The following is a 16,274-nucleotide window of genomic DNA, read 5'->3' on the forward strand; positions in this document are numbered from 1 at the left end:
GTATAGATACACAAGATTATTAGATACCTGAGTGACATTAGATTGGTCACATGACATAGTACTGAATTTGAATATGACAACTGGTACACATTTTTAAAAAAAAGTATATATCTGCATATAAATTACAATGCAATCAGTGCAGACATATGAGGTCAACAAGGTCAGCCAATCAGGTGAAGGAGAATCTCTCAAGTATTCTCAGATGTTGCTGGTATTCTGACTTACAGTTTATTTTTTCTTTTATTTTGGTTCCAGCAGCAAATTGCACAGACCCAGATCTGTCATCATGTAATCTGTCCGCAGATCTGGGTTTTTGCATTTTCTCTGGTCGGAGTAATCTTTAGAACAAACAACATACACCCAGATTTGCCAGTATATTATGTGATGGCAGATATGTCTATGTTGTTAATAGTTAGACCCAATTTATAAGCAAGTGTGAATGGTAGTTCTATATCTTAATGATAAAAGTACTAAATTATCTAAATTTGTTCATAAATACAGGTGGGACCTCGAGTGGCTGAGTGGTCTAAAGCACTCTCCATTACGGATCACTGCCATCTCACCTCTGTCTGCGTGGGTTCGAGTCTCGGATTCGGCCCATGTGGGTATGTGAGAAAACTTGCCAGTAGCTTCTCATGGGTCGGTGGTTCTTTCCAGAGTTTTCCCAGGTTCTTCCTCCACCATTAATAGTGGCCACCATATTTAGCCTATCGTGTGCTGAAAAATGGCATTTAACCCCACAACAACAATCATAAATACAGCCTTTATGGTGATAAACAAGCTCAGTTGCTCTGACAACAAATCACCTGGAATATTTACAGAGGCTAACACAGTTTGTAATATCTAATCTTACTTGATACCCTCTGCTTAGCCTAGTATAACTCAAACAACATGCCCAAACGTCAACAAATTTAAAGTATGTTGTTTATATTCCAGAGACAATAAATACATAACATTATTATTAAACCAGAGGCAGCTTGGTTTACGTACTGGAAAAGTTAGAAATTAATCATTAAATTCATTGTTATTAATATTAATAGCTGTGACTTGCATGACAATTAAGAAAAGAACAGAACAAATGTGAAGCAAACTATGCTATATCTTACAACTCAACGTTTCATGTAATATCATGCATGTATGGTATCAAGCTGATGTAAAGATTGAAACAGGTATTGCCCACAAGTCTACATGCCATAATTATAATTCAAGTATGCTGCAGGTGGCACAGATCAAGATCTAGTCGAATTGTGCACCAGCATATCTGGGTCTGTGCAGGAGTAATCAGTAGAACAATCAACATAGACCCTGATACACCAACACATTATTTGATGGCAGATCAGGATCTATGTTATTTTGCCATTTGATTCAAATTATAAGTGAGTTTATACGATAGTAGATTTAGAGATGTACATACTAAAATAATTTCTAAAACAGTCTTGTACACATATTCTAAAGTATATAGAGAGCAATAATTTTCACTTTTCAATTACTGTGTTATACCAAATCCTATGGTGTATAAAGGGCAATATTTCTCACTTTTCAATTACTCTGTTATACCAAATCCTACTGTGTATAGAGGGTAATATTTCTCACTTTTCAATTACTCTGTTATACTAAATCCTATGGTGAATAAAGGGCAATATTTCTCACTTTTTAATTACTGTGTAATACTATATTATATTGTGTATAGAGGGCAATATTTCTCACTTTTCAATTAATGTGTTATACTAAATCCTATGGTGTATAGAGGGCAATATTTCTCACTTTTCAATTACTGTGTAATATTAAATCCTACTGTGTATAGAGGGCAATATTTCTCACTTTTCAATTACTGTTATACTAAATCCTATGGTGTATAAAAGGGCAATATTTCTCACTTTTCAATTACTGTGTAATACTATATTATATTGTGTATAGAGGGCAATATTTCTTACTTTTCAATTAATGTGTTATACTAAATCCTATGGTGTGTATAGAGGGCAATATTTCTCACTTTTCAATTACTCTGTTATACCAAATCCTATGGTGTTCATAGAGGGCAATATTTCTCTTTTCAATTACTCTGTTATACCAAATCCTATGGTGTTCATAGAGGGCAATATTTCTCACTTTTCAATTACTCTGTTATACCAAATCCTATGGTGTATAAAGGGCAATATTTCTCACTTTTCAATTACTGTGTTATATTAAATTCTATGGTGTATAGAGGGAAATATTTCTCACTTTTCAATTAATGTGTTATACTAAATTCTATGGTGTGTATAGAGGGCAATATTTCTCACTTCTCAGTTACCCTGTTATACCAAATCCTATGGTGTGTATAGAGGGCAATATTTCTCACTTTTCAATTACTCTGTTATACCAAATCCTATGGTGTATAGAGGGCAATATTTCTCACTTTTCAATTACTCTGTTATACCAAATCCTATGGTGTATAGAGGGCAATATTTCTCACTTTTCAATGACTGTATTATATTAAATTCTATGGTGTATAGAGGGAAATATTTCTCACTTTTAAATTAATGTGTTCTACTATATCCTATTGTGTATAGAGGGAAATATTTCTCACTTTTCAAATAATGTGTTGTACTAAATCCTATTGTGTTTAGAGGGCAATATTTCTCACTTTTCAATTAATATGTTCTACTAAATCCTATTGTGTATAGAGAGTATTCAGAATACAATGAATGTATTCCCTATACAGAATGTTTCAGATCTATTTTATGAATATGACTTTTACCAATTTAGAGCTGACTCATCAAATTTATAGCACTTCCTTGACAGCAAGATTTTATATTTTACTAGATCAAAATCTTTTTCAAAATACATGTATAGGTATATAACACCAGTCCAATTTCCATTATCCACCTGTTATGCCAGGTGTGTAAATAAATGGCTCTTATGGAACCCTAAATGTTGTGCATTAAACAATGAATATGAATTGAAATATGTCAGCTTTGTTTGGCTCCCATGCAGTATATGCTTGCTTTTAAGTTGAGTCCAACTGAAATCTGCACAGACCCAAGATATGCTGTTGCATAATGTGCCAGCAGATCTGAGTCTGTGCAAATTGTTAGAAGAAATCAGTAGAACAAACAACATATACCCTTGTCTGCAGGTGCTTATGCTATGGGAGATCTGGATCTTTGTTGTTTGTAGATGGACTTGACTTATAAGTGATCACAGATGGTACTTGTTTGCCACAGATTTTGGATGGAGTCGAGAGTTTTGATATAGGTATATAATTTTAAGGGCCCAATTTGCTGTCATCATTGCTAAAAATTTGTTTGACATAAAACACATTTAATTATTTCAGGAAAAGCACCCAACTAAACTAATGATCCTATTTATTAATTGGGTAGGTGATGGACCTTGACACTACCAGAGCAGAGAACTTAAAGCTTATTGGTCCGATTTTATCTGGACTATAACATTTAATTGTTCCACGAATATATCATCATATTTTTAATGTTTTAAGTCTAAAATGGCTACTTTTGAATTGATGGGTTGTATGTTAATGTTATTGTCTTTTCTAAGTTTTTATGTGCTAAAGATGTGAAAAATTTATTACATGTTTCTCCAGTATCATGAAGGAAAGAAATTAAACTCTTACTATACTATCATTAGGTTGGAATACCTTTACTTTTACAAACCAAAAGATCTCTAAAGGGCTGCTATAGCAGACTTGTTTGTGGATTTGTTTCCATTGCTTGTCTTAATAAATGTTTATTGCTTGTCTTAATAAATGTTTATTGCTTGACTTAATAAATGTTTATTGCTTGACTTAATAAATGTTTTTAAGGTAGTATATATGATAGTATAAGTCTTTAATTATTGGCAGTACATATCTACATTAAGACTTACAATGTGTAAAAGTCTGGTTATAGGCAGTACATATCTACATTAAGACTTACAATGTGTATAAGTATCTGATTATAGGCAGTATGTATCTACATTAAGACTTACAATGTGTAAAAGTCTGGTTATAGGCAGTACATATCTACATTAAGACTTACAATGTGTAAAAGTCTGGTTATAGGCAGTACATATCTACATTAAGACTTACAATGTGTAAAAGTCTGGTTATAGGCAGTACATATCTACATTAAGACTTACAATGTGTATAAGTCTGGTTATAGGCAGTACATATCTACATTAAGACTTACAATGTGTAAAAGTCTGGTTATAGGCAGTACATATCTACATTAAGACTTACAATGTGTATAAGTCTGGTTATAGGCAGTACATATCTACATTAAGACTTACAATGTGTAAAAGTCTGGTTATAGGCAGTACATATCTACATTAAGACTTACAATGTGTATAAGTCTGGTTATAGGCAGTACATATCTACATTAAGACTTACAATGTGATTAAAAGATAATATTTTGTAAATTAAAACCCTTTAACATAGTTTTAGTTTTTGATATTCACAGCAAAATTCTCTTTAAATTGTTCACGGAAAATTCTGCTGCTTTTTCTCTTTTCAGATTGATATAGATAAATAACAATGCAAAACAAATAATGGAATCTAGACACATTGACAGACACAATAGTAAGACTTAGTGCAAGACTAGTGTAATGTAATAAAATTTAAACATTATACCAAATGACTTTCATGGTTAAACCCAACAGCATACACCAATAAACAGTATAGGACATAATGATCATCATATTTATTTTAAAGTATATAATATAATAATAATAATAATAATAATAATAATAATAATAAAAATGAGAAGTTTGTATAGCACCTAATGTTTAGAAGCTCTAAGTGCTTTACAACATTAGACAACACCTATAACAGATTAAAAAAAACATATATAATGATATTATTTTTTTTCCCTGGGGTTACTGTTGTTGGCATGGACCTTCCAATGAGGTATTGTACAAGGTAAACACCTGTTTTTCACATGAGCTCTAAAGGGAGACAAATGAGTTTCGTGTCAAAATATGTGAATGAAAATTTGCAGCATGCATTTATGAATATAATATTTAATATTACCGGTAGAAGGACAGAGAGAGATGTGAAGATGACAATAATGACTAATAAGACGATTTTCACAAGAATATTTATTCAGATCATTAAATATATATATATACAGCCAAATTATCACAGGCTTTGAACATAATACCTAAATAAGCATACAACATTGCTATAAATGATAAAAATATATGAATATTCAGTAAATACTTTTGATGTATGGATAGACTCTATCTAAATAAAATAATTATTCCATTCATAAGGCACTAATTGTAAATCACACAGAATGGTTCTTTGTCATATCACTGCAAAAAATTCTTATAAATGCAACTTCATTTCATAACTAAATCACATGTCATTGAATTTCTTTGTTTTAGATTGGACATAATGAACAATAGTACAGATAACACAATTTCTGTTCATGGTCTATACATTGGGATTTTTATCATTACATAGACAAAATCAATTTACATTAATACATTGGCTATACATACAGCAGCCATAAGCTTATTAAACAACTACATTCTGACCAGTTGCATTACAGCAATAAAAACCATTATCTCTTATTATAGTGAACTATTTGCACATACACACATTCACTTTATATATATATATATATATATATATATATATATATATATATATATATATATATATATATATATCATAATAACAATAGCACTGAAGCATACCTTATTCACCCTAACAAATACACCAACCATTACAAGCACCCCACCTCCTTTTATGAGTTTTTCTGGTAATGGGCATAATTTCTTATTCAAAGGCATTATTTATCATTCCCAAAATCTCATGGAAAATAGTTTGTAGATTTCTTCAAGCTTTCCTGCCTCAAAATTTTGAATAATCTCTCTCTCTCTCTCTCTCTCTATATATATATATATGCAGACAGCTAAAAGAACTAGGCCAGGTATAGCAGTGTTAACCATATAATTAACAGGTCATCCCTGTTTAAAGATTTCTGACCCTTGTGAGTGGTGTATATGTCCCCATCATGTACTTGTGTTCAGAAGTACATGGGTTTTTATTCTCATTCTTATGTTCTCCCCAATTTAAAGGTATAGCATTACTTCAAAGTTTTAACCAATAGCACATCTCAAATGGAATATTGACTATTAGGCTAGTTGATTATCTCTTCTTGGATTAAATTAGCTATCTCAAAGATTGTAGTCAACTGTAAATACTGCCATCTCAAACTAAAGTGATATGGCTGGTAGGTGCCATTATGAATATCTATCCTTTAATGAACACAGGTCACAAAGCATTTTGGAAAACTTTTTTGTACTATTGTAAAGTCTTAGGTTTCTAAATTTTTGCAATTACTTTAAATACACCTATTTTAATGCTCCTATTGTGATGCTAAATTGTTGTCCATGATTGTAGATTTTTGTGAGGGTCATTTGTAAACAATTTTGACCATAATTGTGGGTTGAACTTTAAGATAATATTTGTAAACATGTTAACACGGCTTTTTGACCTTAGATGGTTCTAGAAAGAGAACTTTGTTGATGAATTTGCTGGGAAAATGACCCACATCATAGTCATTTTTATATAAGGTTTGTAAAAAACAAAATTATTTATTCCTTAATCTAACATTGGTATAGTGGAATCATTTTGGTTGTGCTCAGATAAAATTTGAGAGAAATTATTGATTTAAATTATTCACTGCAATTATGAAGTACTCGTTGATAGTTTGGACTAGATCTCTATTTTGGGATTATTGTGAATTCATTCAATGACATTCTGGATCATATCATTGTGATGCATCAAGACTGTTGGTACATCTGGTCATCCAAGGCTATTGGCACATCATTCAATACTGTAATTCATTCAGAATGCTCTTTACTTTTGGACTTGTGATAGAACTTTAAGGATTATTTTGGATTTTATTCACAATACTGTAAGTATCTGTTAAAGTTTCACTATGTATTCTAGGGAAATAAATTATTTGTTGAATTTTATTAAACTTGTTGGTTTTCAATTTTTTTTTTGTTACTTAGTTTAAGACCATAGAGTTGTAACATTGTGATGGAAAAAACAGTGATTAAAAGATGAATTTTGTTTATGTATCATAAACAGTATGTAGGAAGAACATAAAATAAAAATTATTTCCCCAAAAACTATCAAACATTACACACATAAAAGATTCTTTTATATGAAAAAGACAATAAACTATAACATATTCAATGTAAAATTAATTCTCTATGGCACTTTTCAGATGTTTACATATTTTGTAATCAATGCAGCTAAACCTGGGGCTGGGGCAGTTGTAAGAATGACAATTTACCTTGAGCATTTACACCCAAATGAATTTTATAACTTTCCTTGATGAATATTATGATGAAAAAAGTAATATGAACTATCACATGGAAAAAATGTGTACAACAATCATGTAGACATTGGCCTAAAACTTAATAATGAAATTTAAGTAAAGGAATTCGAGATATATATATATATATATATATATATATATATATATATATATATATATGACTGCACAAACAGTGGACATGAAAAAAAACATGTATTTAATCTGTATGTGTATGAATCATAGTGGGTGAATGATATCTTCTTTGTGCACATGGCTAAAGGTTTTAGATAATTTACATAAGTAAAAGGCAATAAGAAATAAAACTCATTTATCTATTATCTTTTACTTGCACAATTAGCTGACAATCATAAAGCTACTGACATCATCATCCAGATAAATATGTTCACTTTCATGTACAGTAGTTTGGTAACTTCAAAATCTAAAGTTGGAGGCGATGCCTAGACACTGCAATGTAATTTTACTTGATGGATTCTGATTCATTGGTAGTATAATGGGCAACGTAACTGTGTAAGAAAAATACATCTATATCGATATTTCCACTGAATGAAGGAGCATTAATTTTAAAAATAACAAAGCTGTCACACTTCCTGATACAATTTAAGCGTTATGCCTGAACTGCTGCTGGGTGAGGACTGTGGGAAGTTTGTTGAGGAAGTGATGTCCTGAGACCTGTTGTCATCTGGGCTTTGGCTTCCTTCTTCCTTAATGACTTCATTGCCATTAAACGGACATTTTCCCCACCCATCTGGTTCTGGAGGAAATCTGTGATACTTTCCAGTGCAGAGTCCATCTCAGACTGAAGCTCTGATATCCGAATGGCATTTGTACTGGATTCTTCCTCCATGCGGTTTAGCTCTGATTTATTGTACACTCCACGTAGCTTTAAGTACTCCAACATTGCACAGTGCATCTTCCTTTGCAAGGCTTGTAGCTATAACAGAGAGAAAAACAATGATTGGCAACTTCCATTTTCAGATTTTTTTCCCTCTAAATTATGATTTTAAACAGGGACTTGCCACTATTGGAACAATATTTAAACAGGGGCTTGCCACCATTAGATCAATATTAAATAGAGGCCTGCCACTATTAGTTCAATATTCAAATATGGGCTTTCCACCATTAGATCAATATTAAATTGAGGCTTGCCACTACTAGTTCAACATTTCAATAGGGGCTTGCCACCATTAGATCAATATTTAAATAGTATATATTGTAATCATACTGAATTATATACCATATATACTTGTGTACAAGTTGAGAGTTCAACTGCAAACAACACAGATTTCAATGTGCCATCACATAAAGCACTGGCAGATCAAGGTCCATTTTGTTTGTTATTATGATTACTCCTAGCAAATTGCATAGAACCAGATCTGCCAGTGCATTATGCAATCACAGATCTAGATTTGTGTAGTTTGGACCTGGACCTGACTCTCTCTCTCTCTCTCTCTCTCTCTCTCTCTGTATATATATATATATATATATATATATATATATATATATATATATATATATATTTTGTACATTCTAACACACAGCAATCATCTATTGGCAATCATTCATTGTTACATATATTTTATTTCATTATATCCGATTTAATATATATTTATTTCAATTTAAGTGTTTGTCAGTTTTCAATTTTTATTTTTTATTTTTCATTACATGATATAATGTTAACTTATTCACTAAAGATGATACTTTTTTCATAAAATAGTTTGACCTTGACTGTTAGTTTATAAACACCAGGTGTTGATCTAAATCCTGACCTTGTTTCAAAATTTGTAGCAACCATCATAAACAAGTTCTTTTTTTTAAAATGATTGGTTGCTGTCGAGGTCATGATGGGACTTTGTCTTTAAGATTGGTTTTTGTCAGGATCACACTAAGTGTATGTGATCTTTAAGAAATAAGTAGTTTCTATAACCTTCGAGAAGATGATCACGTAACCTCTTGTTTACGTTTTTGAAGACCATATAGCTTCTATTTTGGAAAAATTTTCTGAGTTGCAGCTGGGCCTTTTCTTACACTAGAAGTTGTATGTTAAGCAGTTTGGAGTTATTTCAAGTTATGTGGATTCAGAAGGATTATCTCTGTTATTTTTCTGGAAAATACGTTTGCTCATGTAAAATTGTTGAAAAAGGACAGTTTTTTTAATAAGGAAACCAGAGTGATAATTCTTGTTTCTCCAAGGAACTGTAGACTTCAACACTACAGACTGCAGCATTCGTCATCATCTTTCATCTTGGATTCTTCGTCGGGATTCGACGTGAAATCAGTAGAATATTTTGTTATTAGGACTACTAAAATTATTTTATTCTTGGATTATTTTTGGATTTGATTCTATAAACTGTAAGTTCATATTTTTTTCATTTTTGCAGAATTTTTCCAGGGAAATAAATTATTGTATTTTTTAAAGCTTGTTGTTTTCACTCTTTCTTGTGTTACTGTTTATTTCAGCCTAAACATGTGACATAAGATCATATCATTCTCTAACTTCATTCTGTCCACAAGCACCCATGTATATTGCTCATCTATCTACAATCCTTGATATTGCTCTCCAACTTCACTTTGTCTACAAACACCCATATAAAGGCCCACCTGTCTGCAATCCTTGATATCATTCCCTAATTTCACTCTGTCAGAAAACACCCATGTATATTGCTCACCTATCTGCAATCCTTGATATCATTTTATAACTTCACTCTTTTCACAAACACATATGTAAATGCTGACCTGTCAGCAATCCTTGATTTTATTCTATAACGTGACTCTGTTCACAAACACAAATGTAAATGCTCACCTGTCAGCAATCCATGATATTATTCTCTAACTTTCTCTGTTCAAAAACACATATGTAAATGCTCACCTGTCAGCAACCCTTGATATTATTCTCTAACTTCACGTGGTCCACAAACATTATGTAAATGCTCACCTGTCAGCAATCCTTGATATTATTCACTAACCTTGTCCCCTAACACCCATGTAAATGCTCACCTGTCAGCAATCCTTGATATTATTCACTAACCTTGTCCCCTAACACCCATGTAAATGCTCACCTGTCAGCAATCCTTGATATTATTCTCTAACTTTGTCCACTAACACCAATGTAAATGCTCACCTGTCGGCAATCCTTGATATCATTCTCTAACTTCACTTTGTCCTCAAAATTATTGAGAAGATTGTCCTTGAAATTCATGTGCTCATTTTGCAGTGTCCTGTATCTAGAAGCAAGGTCCTTATTAGTCTGAAGGTCTTTCTTTTTCTTCTCCTACAAAATATTTTGGAATGATGAGGTTGTTACTGAATAATTAATGTGTACAGATACATGCTGTAATAATAATAATAATAATAATAATAATAATTTATTGGTAAGAAAATTAAATATATCATGTATGAATTACAACAGATCAATACACACATATTTCCACTAAAAGGATTAGGCAGATGACTAAAAGTCAGATAGAAGCCATCTCCTAATGTCACATGAACTTTGTTGTTGTTGTTGTTGTTGTAGTTGTAGTAGTGTTTTACGCCATTTTTCAGCACATGATAGACTATACATGGTGGCCAGTACTAATGGTGGAGGAAGAACCGGAGAAAACCCCGGAAAGAACTACCAACCCATGAGAAGCTACTGGCAAGCTTTCTCACATACCCACGTGACATGAACTTTGATAAATAAGCTGTTTTAGTTTTGAAAAGAACATACCAACAGAATAATGTGGAAATAATAACAAATATCATAGTCTTAGATTAGAATTATAATGAATATAAATCTGGGATTAGAATTATAATGAATATGATAATCTAGGATTAGATTTATACAATTTAATCCTAGATACAAGTAATGAAACAAATATAGACTTGACGTGATGTCAATACTTCATAGGCATCAATTATTTTTGTACTAAAATTTCTAAAACATATGCATACACAAAGTGAAATGAATCAGAAATAGATTTGTTTACAGACTTGATAATTGATACTGGTAGTAGTTATAACGGATACTGGTAATACACTGATAATAGATACAGGTAATAGAGAGATAACTGATAGTGGTAAGATGGTGATAACTGATAATGGTAATACATTGATATTTGATAGTGGTAATATTTTGATAACTGATACAAGTAATACAGTGATGAAGTGTAACGGTTATACAGTTATAATTGTTATGTATATTTTATTTAATTGTTTGTTGTTGTTTAATTTTTTTAATTTCATTACATGCTATTGTAATGTAACATTGTATACTGGACTTGACCATGTCCAGAATTTAGTTCATTTCTGCTTGACCTGATTGACTTTTTATTTTGTTTTAATTTCATTTATGTTAACAACTAGTACATAGCTAAATTATTCTCTATGTGTCAGGATTATTATTAAGGTAAACATGAAAGAGTAAATATGTTGATTTGGGTCAGGGTTTTGGAGATTCCTAAGTGAATGTTACAGGTTATTGTGTTGTAAGTAAACAAGGCTCATTCGATCATTCCAGAAGGTTATTTTTCATTATTTAAAAAAAAAAGAAAATGCTAATTGTGACCTTAGGTCAAGTAGAGAACTATATACTCTTGCTACTATGAGGATTTGTCATGCTTTAACATCTAGCACTTTCAAGTTATATTATACTGTCACCAGTTTGGGCTGAATTTTATTTTCTTCAAATTATTGATATCAAGTTATTTTTTTCTCTGGAAATAAAAAGTGCTCTGATAAAATTCTTGGATAACAACATTCACTGGAATTTATCCTGAATTCAAACCTGGAATTATATTTATGTGATTCAACAAAAGACTGTTGACACATCAACACTTTAATAGCTATAACAGACACATCATCACCTTCAGTTCTGCATCATTTTGGGACTTGAACTGAGCTTAATTTAGGACTTTAAATTATAAGGACTTGTACCTAAAATAATTCTTTGATTATTTTGGAATTTAATTCGCAATACTGTAAGTTATATTTTTCATTTTCACTTTGTATTTTAGGTAAATAAGTTATTTGTAAAATTTTACAAAGCTTATCACCTTTCACTCTTTTTTATTGCTTATTTTAAGAGCATAGGCTTGCAACATAATTGATAATGGTAATACATTGATAATTAACAACTGATACTGGTAATATAGAGATAAATGCTAATGCAGTGACAATTGATAATGGCAATACAGTTATTATTAATACTGGTAATACACTGATAAATGATACGAGTAATACAGTAAAGCCTGTCTTAAAAGAATAATGTTATATGAGACCACCTGTCTTAAAAGACTTTATTTTCAATGCACAGATTTACTGATTATATAGTCTTGTGACCTGTCATGGGAGACCACCTGTTTTGAGAGACCATAATTGTTTGACAGAAGGGGTGGTCTTTCAATACAGGTTCTACTGTACAATGATTATTCATAATGGTAATACAGTTATAATTTATAATGGCATTACAGTGATAATGGGTAATGGCTATATGGATAATTGATTCTGGTAATACAGTGATAATTGACACTGATAATATGGTGATAAAATTGATAATGGCATTGCAGTGATAACTGATGCTGGTAATGCAGTGATAACTGACAATGGTAACAGTAATACAATGATAATTGATGCTGGTAATACAGTGATAAATGACAATAGTAATACAATGATAACTGTGACTTAAATTACAGTGATAATTGATAATGGCAATACAGTGATAATTGACTATGGTAATACAATGATAATATAGTGATTATTGATAATGGCAATATATTGATAATTTATAATGGTAATACAATGATAACTGTGACTTATATTACAGTGATAACTGATAATGGCAATACAGTGATAATTGACAATGGTAATACAATGATAATTGACAATGATAATAAAATTATAATTGACAATGATAATATAGTGATAATTGATATGGCAATATGTTGATAATTGATAATGATAATACAGTGACTGTTGTGTTTTTTTTGAGTTCAAAGTTGACCATGACATCATCAACTGGTTTAGTTTCTGTGAGTACATGAGTGGCTGATGAGGCTAATTTGTGTTCTGAACTGTCTGTGGAACTATGGACAGGAGATGCCACCTGGGTTTGCTACAATAATAGAAGATGAATTCTGATATTGATACTGCTCACACTGTTGCACTACTTCAGCAATTCTCCTCAATTCAAAGTTTGTAGCTCTAGTATGGATGAGACTACACCAGGTGGTTTGTGTGAGATCTTCCCAAGACTCAGGGTCAATACTGAGGTGTTTCAAGGATCACCTCAGAGAGTCTCTGAGGTGTTTCTTCTGACTTCCCTGAGTTTGCTTCATCATTTTTAAGCCTGCCATAGAAGATCTTCTTGATACTTGCTTGTCTAATATCCTGGTGATGTGGCCTGCTCATCTCAGCTGTGATTTATCAGCAAAGAGTGGATGCATGGTTTCATCATCGATGTGGACAGTGAACTACTTGGCCACTCAGTGTGATAACAGGCTAGCATCTATATAAGGCTTTCCTGGTTCATCATGTCTGTCTTGTTGATAGTGATTGTGAAAACAAAACTGTCAGAAGCTGAAGACAAACAGTCCATACTATGTTACATATCAGACTAAGATCTGAAATTCAGGGAAAAGCCATTAGCAAATAAGAGATTTACAAACAGTAACTTCCTGTAACTGTGTCTTCACCCATAGTCACTCAGAATGAAGAGTCTGCCATCAGTTTTGTACCTGATGTCAATCATAGTGTTAGTCATATAAGTAATCTGTATGCATGACACACAACATACTGATGATGTATGTAGCCAACATTCAGTCTTGCTTGACTCCAGTGATGACTGGGAATGGTTGAGATGACTCGTCATTGTCTATGATGCAAGCATAAGCAGAATTGCCAAACCATTAAGATGAATTTGTCTGGGCACCCATAATTTGCCATGTTCTTCCAGTGACTCTCACAACTACTGTATAAAAGGATTTTGTCAGTTCAATGAAAGTTAGTGCTGTGTCCCTGTCGTTCCTCAAGGAGTTGACAGTGATAACTGACACTGGTAATACAGTAATAATAGACACTGCAACAATATATTTGTACACTTTCTTACTCTGCAGCCGTAGTGAAAACACAAAAATCTTGTATGTAATATATAAACATATCAAGAAAGAATAAATATTATGACAAATCAATAATTTTTCAATTTAAAAAATCTTTTTGGATGTGAATTTGTATGAAATACATCTAAGCAAAAATACAATATATATATATATATATATATATATATATATATATATATATATCCTGCAAAACAATTAATGAACTCTCAAGACAGGCGGTTCCTCATGTCCTCATGACTGGTCATAACACTATATAATCAATTAATCTGTGCATGGAGAACCTGGTCTCTCAAGACAGGTGGTCTTTCATAGCAGTGGTCTCTCAAGACAGGTTTTACAATAGCAATTTTGATACTAATTCGACTATGTCATCAGAACTCACCTCTAATGCTTGTTTCACCTTGTTTCTGTCTTCCATAAATTTTCTATGGTTTGATTCATTAGTTTTAATCCTTTCTGTAAATAGAGATCTAGTCAATAATAGAAACTATATACCACAATTCAATGCAGGCATTCCAACTTAAAACTGTAATTTGTGTATAAGTTATCTTGATGGATGGAATTTGTGTGAAATGTATATTAAACTTCACATCCTACATTTTACTTCAGTTTTGTAACAAGTTCAGAAAAGTTGAACCATGAACACGTGTATTTTTTTTAATGGCATCATGACGTTGGAGTGACGGGGAAATCAGAAAACCTGGAGAAGACTGATATCTCTGCTGAGAGTGGCATCTGTCAATAAACTATTGCACAAATGAAACTGCAATAGACTGCAAACCAACTGGATTACAGGCATGGTGTGAATCATTAGATGCTCAGGCAGCTAGATGGGAACTTGCCAACCAAAGAGGAAATATGATACCATGTAAAGAAAAAAAAGTTAAATTACCAATAACTTCAACTTTTTTCATCCAATTTTCATGACATTTCAATAATATACCTATGAGTCCAGTTTTAATTGCTGGGAAACTTTCGAAAACGTGAGCATGTGTTAAATCAATTAATAAGTGAACAAGTAGATGGGGGCCAATTATTTGGATTTGGATACACAACAGCAGGAGTAAGCTTGCAACCATATGGGTTCAAAAATACAGGTTAAAAAGTGCTGTGCTATCCTAGCCATTAAATACATTTGTGTGATGAATTATTAAATGCATTTGTGTGGTGAATTATTAAAGGAATGTGTGTAGTGAATTATTAAATGCATGTGTGTAGTGAATTATTAAAGGCATGTGGAGAATTGTTAAATACATGTGTGTAGTGAATTATTAAAGGCATGGGTCAGGTGAATTATTAAATGCATGTGTGTAGTGAATTATGAAAGGCATTTGTGTGGAGAATTATTAAATGCATGCGTGTGGTGAATTATTAAAGGCATGTGTGTGGAGAATTATTAAATGCACGTGTGTGGAGAATTATTAAAGGCATGTGTGTAGTGAATTATTAAAGGCCATATGTGGTGAATTATTAAAGGCATGTGGAGAATTATTAAATGCATGTGTGTAGTGAATTATTAAATGCATGTGTGTAGTGAATTAATACAGGCATGTGTGTAGTGAATTATTAAATGTATGTGAGTGTGGTGATTTATTAAAGGCAAGTGTGGTGAATTAATACATGTGTGTGGTGAATTATTAAAGGCATGTGTGTAGTGAATCATTAAATGCATGTGTGTGGTGAATTATTAAATGCCTATGTGTGGTGAATTATTAAAGGCATGTGTCAGGTGAATTATTAAATGCACGTGTGTAGTGAATTATGAAAGGCATGTGTGTGGAGAATTATTAAATGCACGTGTGTGGAGAATTATTAAAGGCATGTGTGTAGTGAATTATTAAAGGCC

At 32.0% G+C, this 16,274-nt stretch overlaps 1 protein-coding gene across 2 annotated transcripts in view; it reads right to left on the minus strand.

Moving 5' to 3' along the window:
- Positions 1-5,058: 5,058 nt before the first annotated feature.
- Positions 5,059-16,274, minus strand: part of LOC149807491 (coiled-coil domain-containing protein 178-like) — an 83,741-nt gene continuing 72,525 nt past the window's right edge. For both annotated transcript variants that reach the window (XM_089967133.1, XM_089967123.1), the window contains 3 exons: positions 14,811-14,884; positions 10,453-10,602; positions 5,059-8,265 (listed from right to left, as the gene is read on the minus strand). In XM_089967133.1, coding sequence (XP_089823259.1) covers positions 7,939-8,265; positions 10,453-10,602; positions 14,811-14,884 — 551 coding nt within the window. In that variant the 3' untranslated portion in view covers positions 5,059-7,938. The remainder of the gene's footprint in view (positions 8,266-10,452; positions 10,603-14,810; positions 14,885-16,274) is intronic.

The sequence above is a fragment of the Sinohyriopsis cumingii genome, chromosome 1, assembly GCF_028554795.1.
Source record: "Sinohyriopsis cumingii isolate HCF-2022 chromosome 1, ASM2855479v2, whole genome shotgun sequence".
In the NCBI taxonomy this organism is placed as follows: Eukaryota; Metazoa; Mollusca; class Bivalvia; order Unionida; family Unionidae; genus Sinohyriopsis; species Sinohyriopsis cumingii.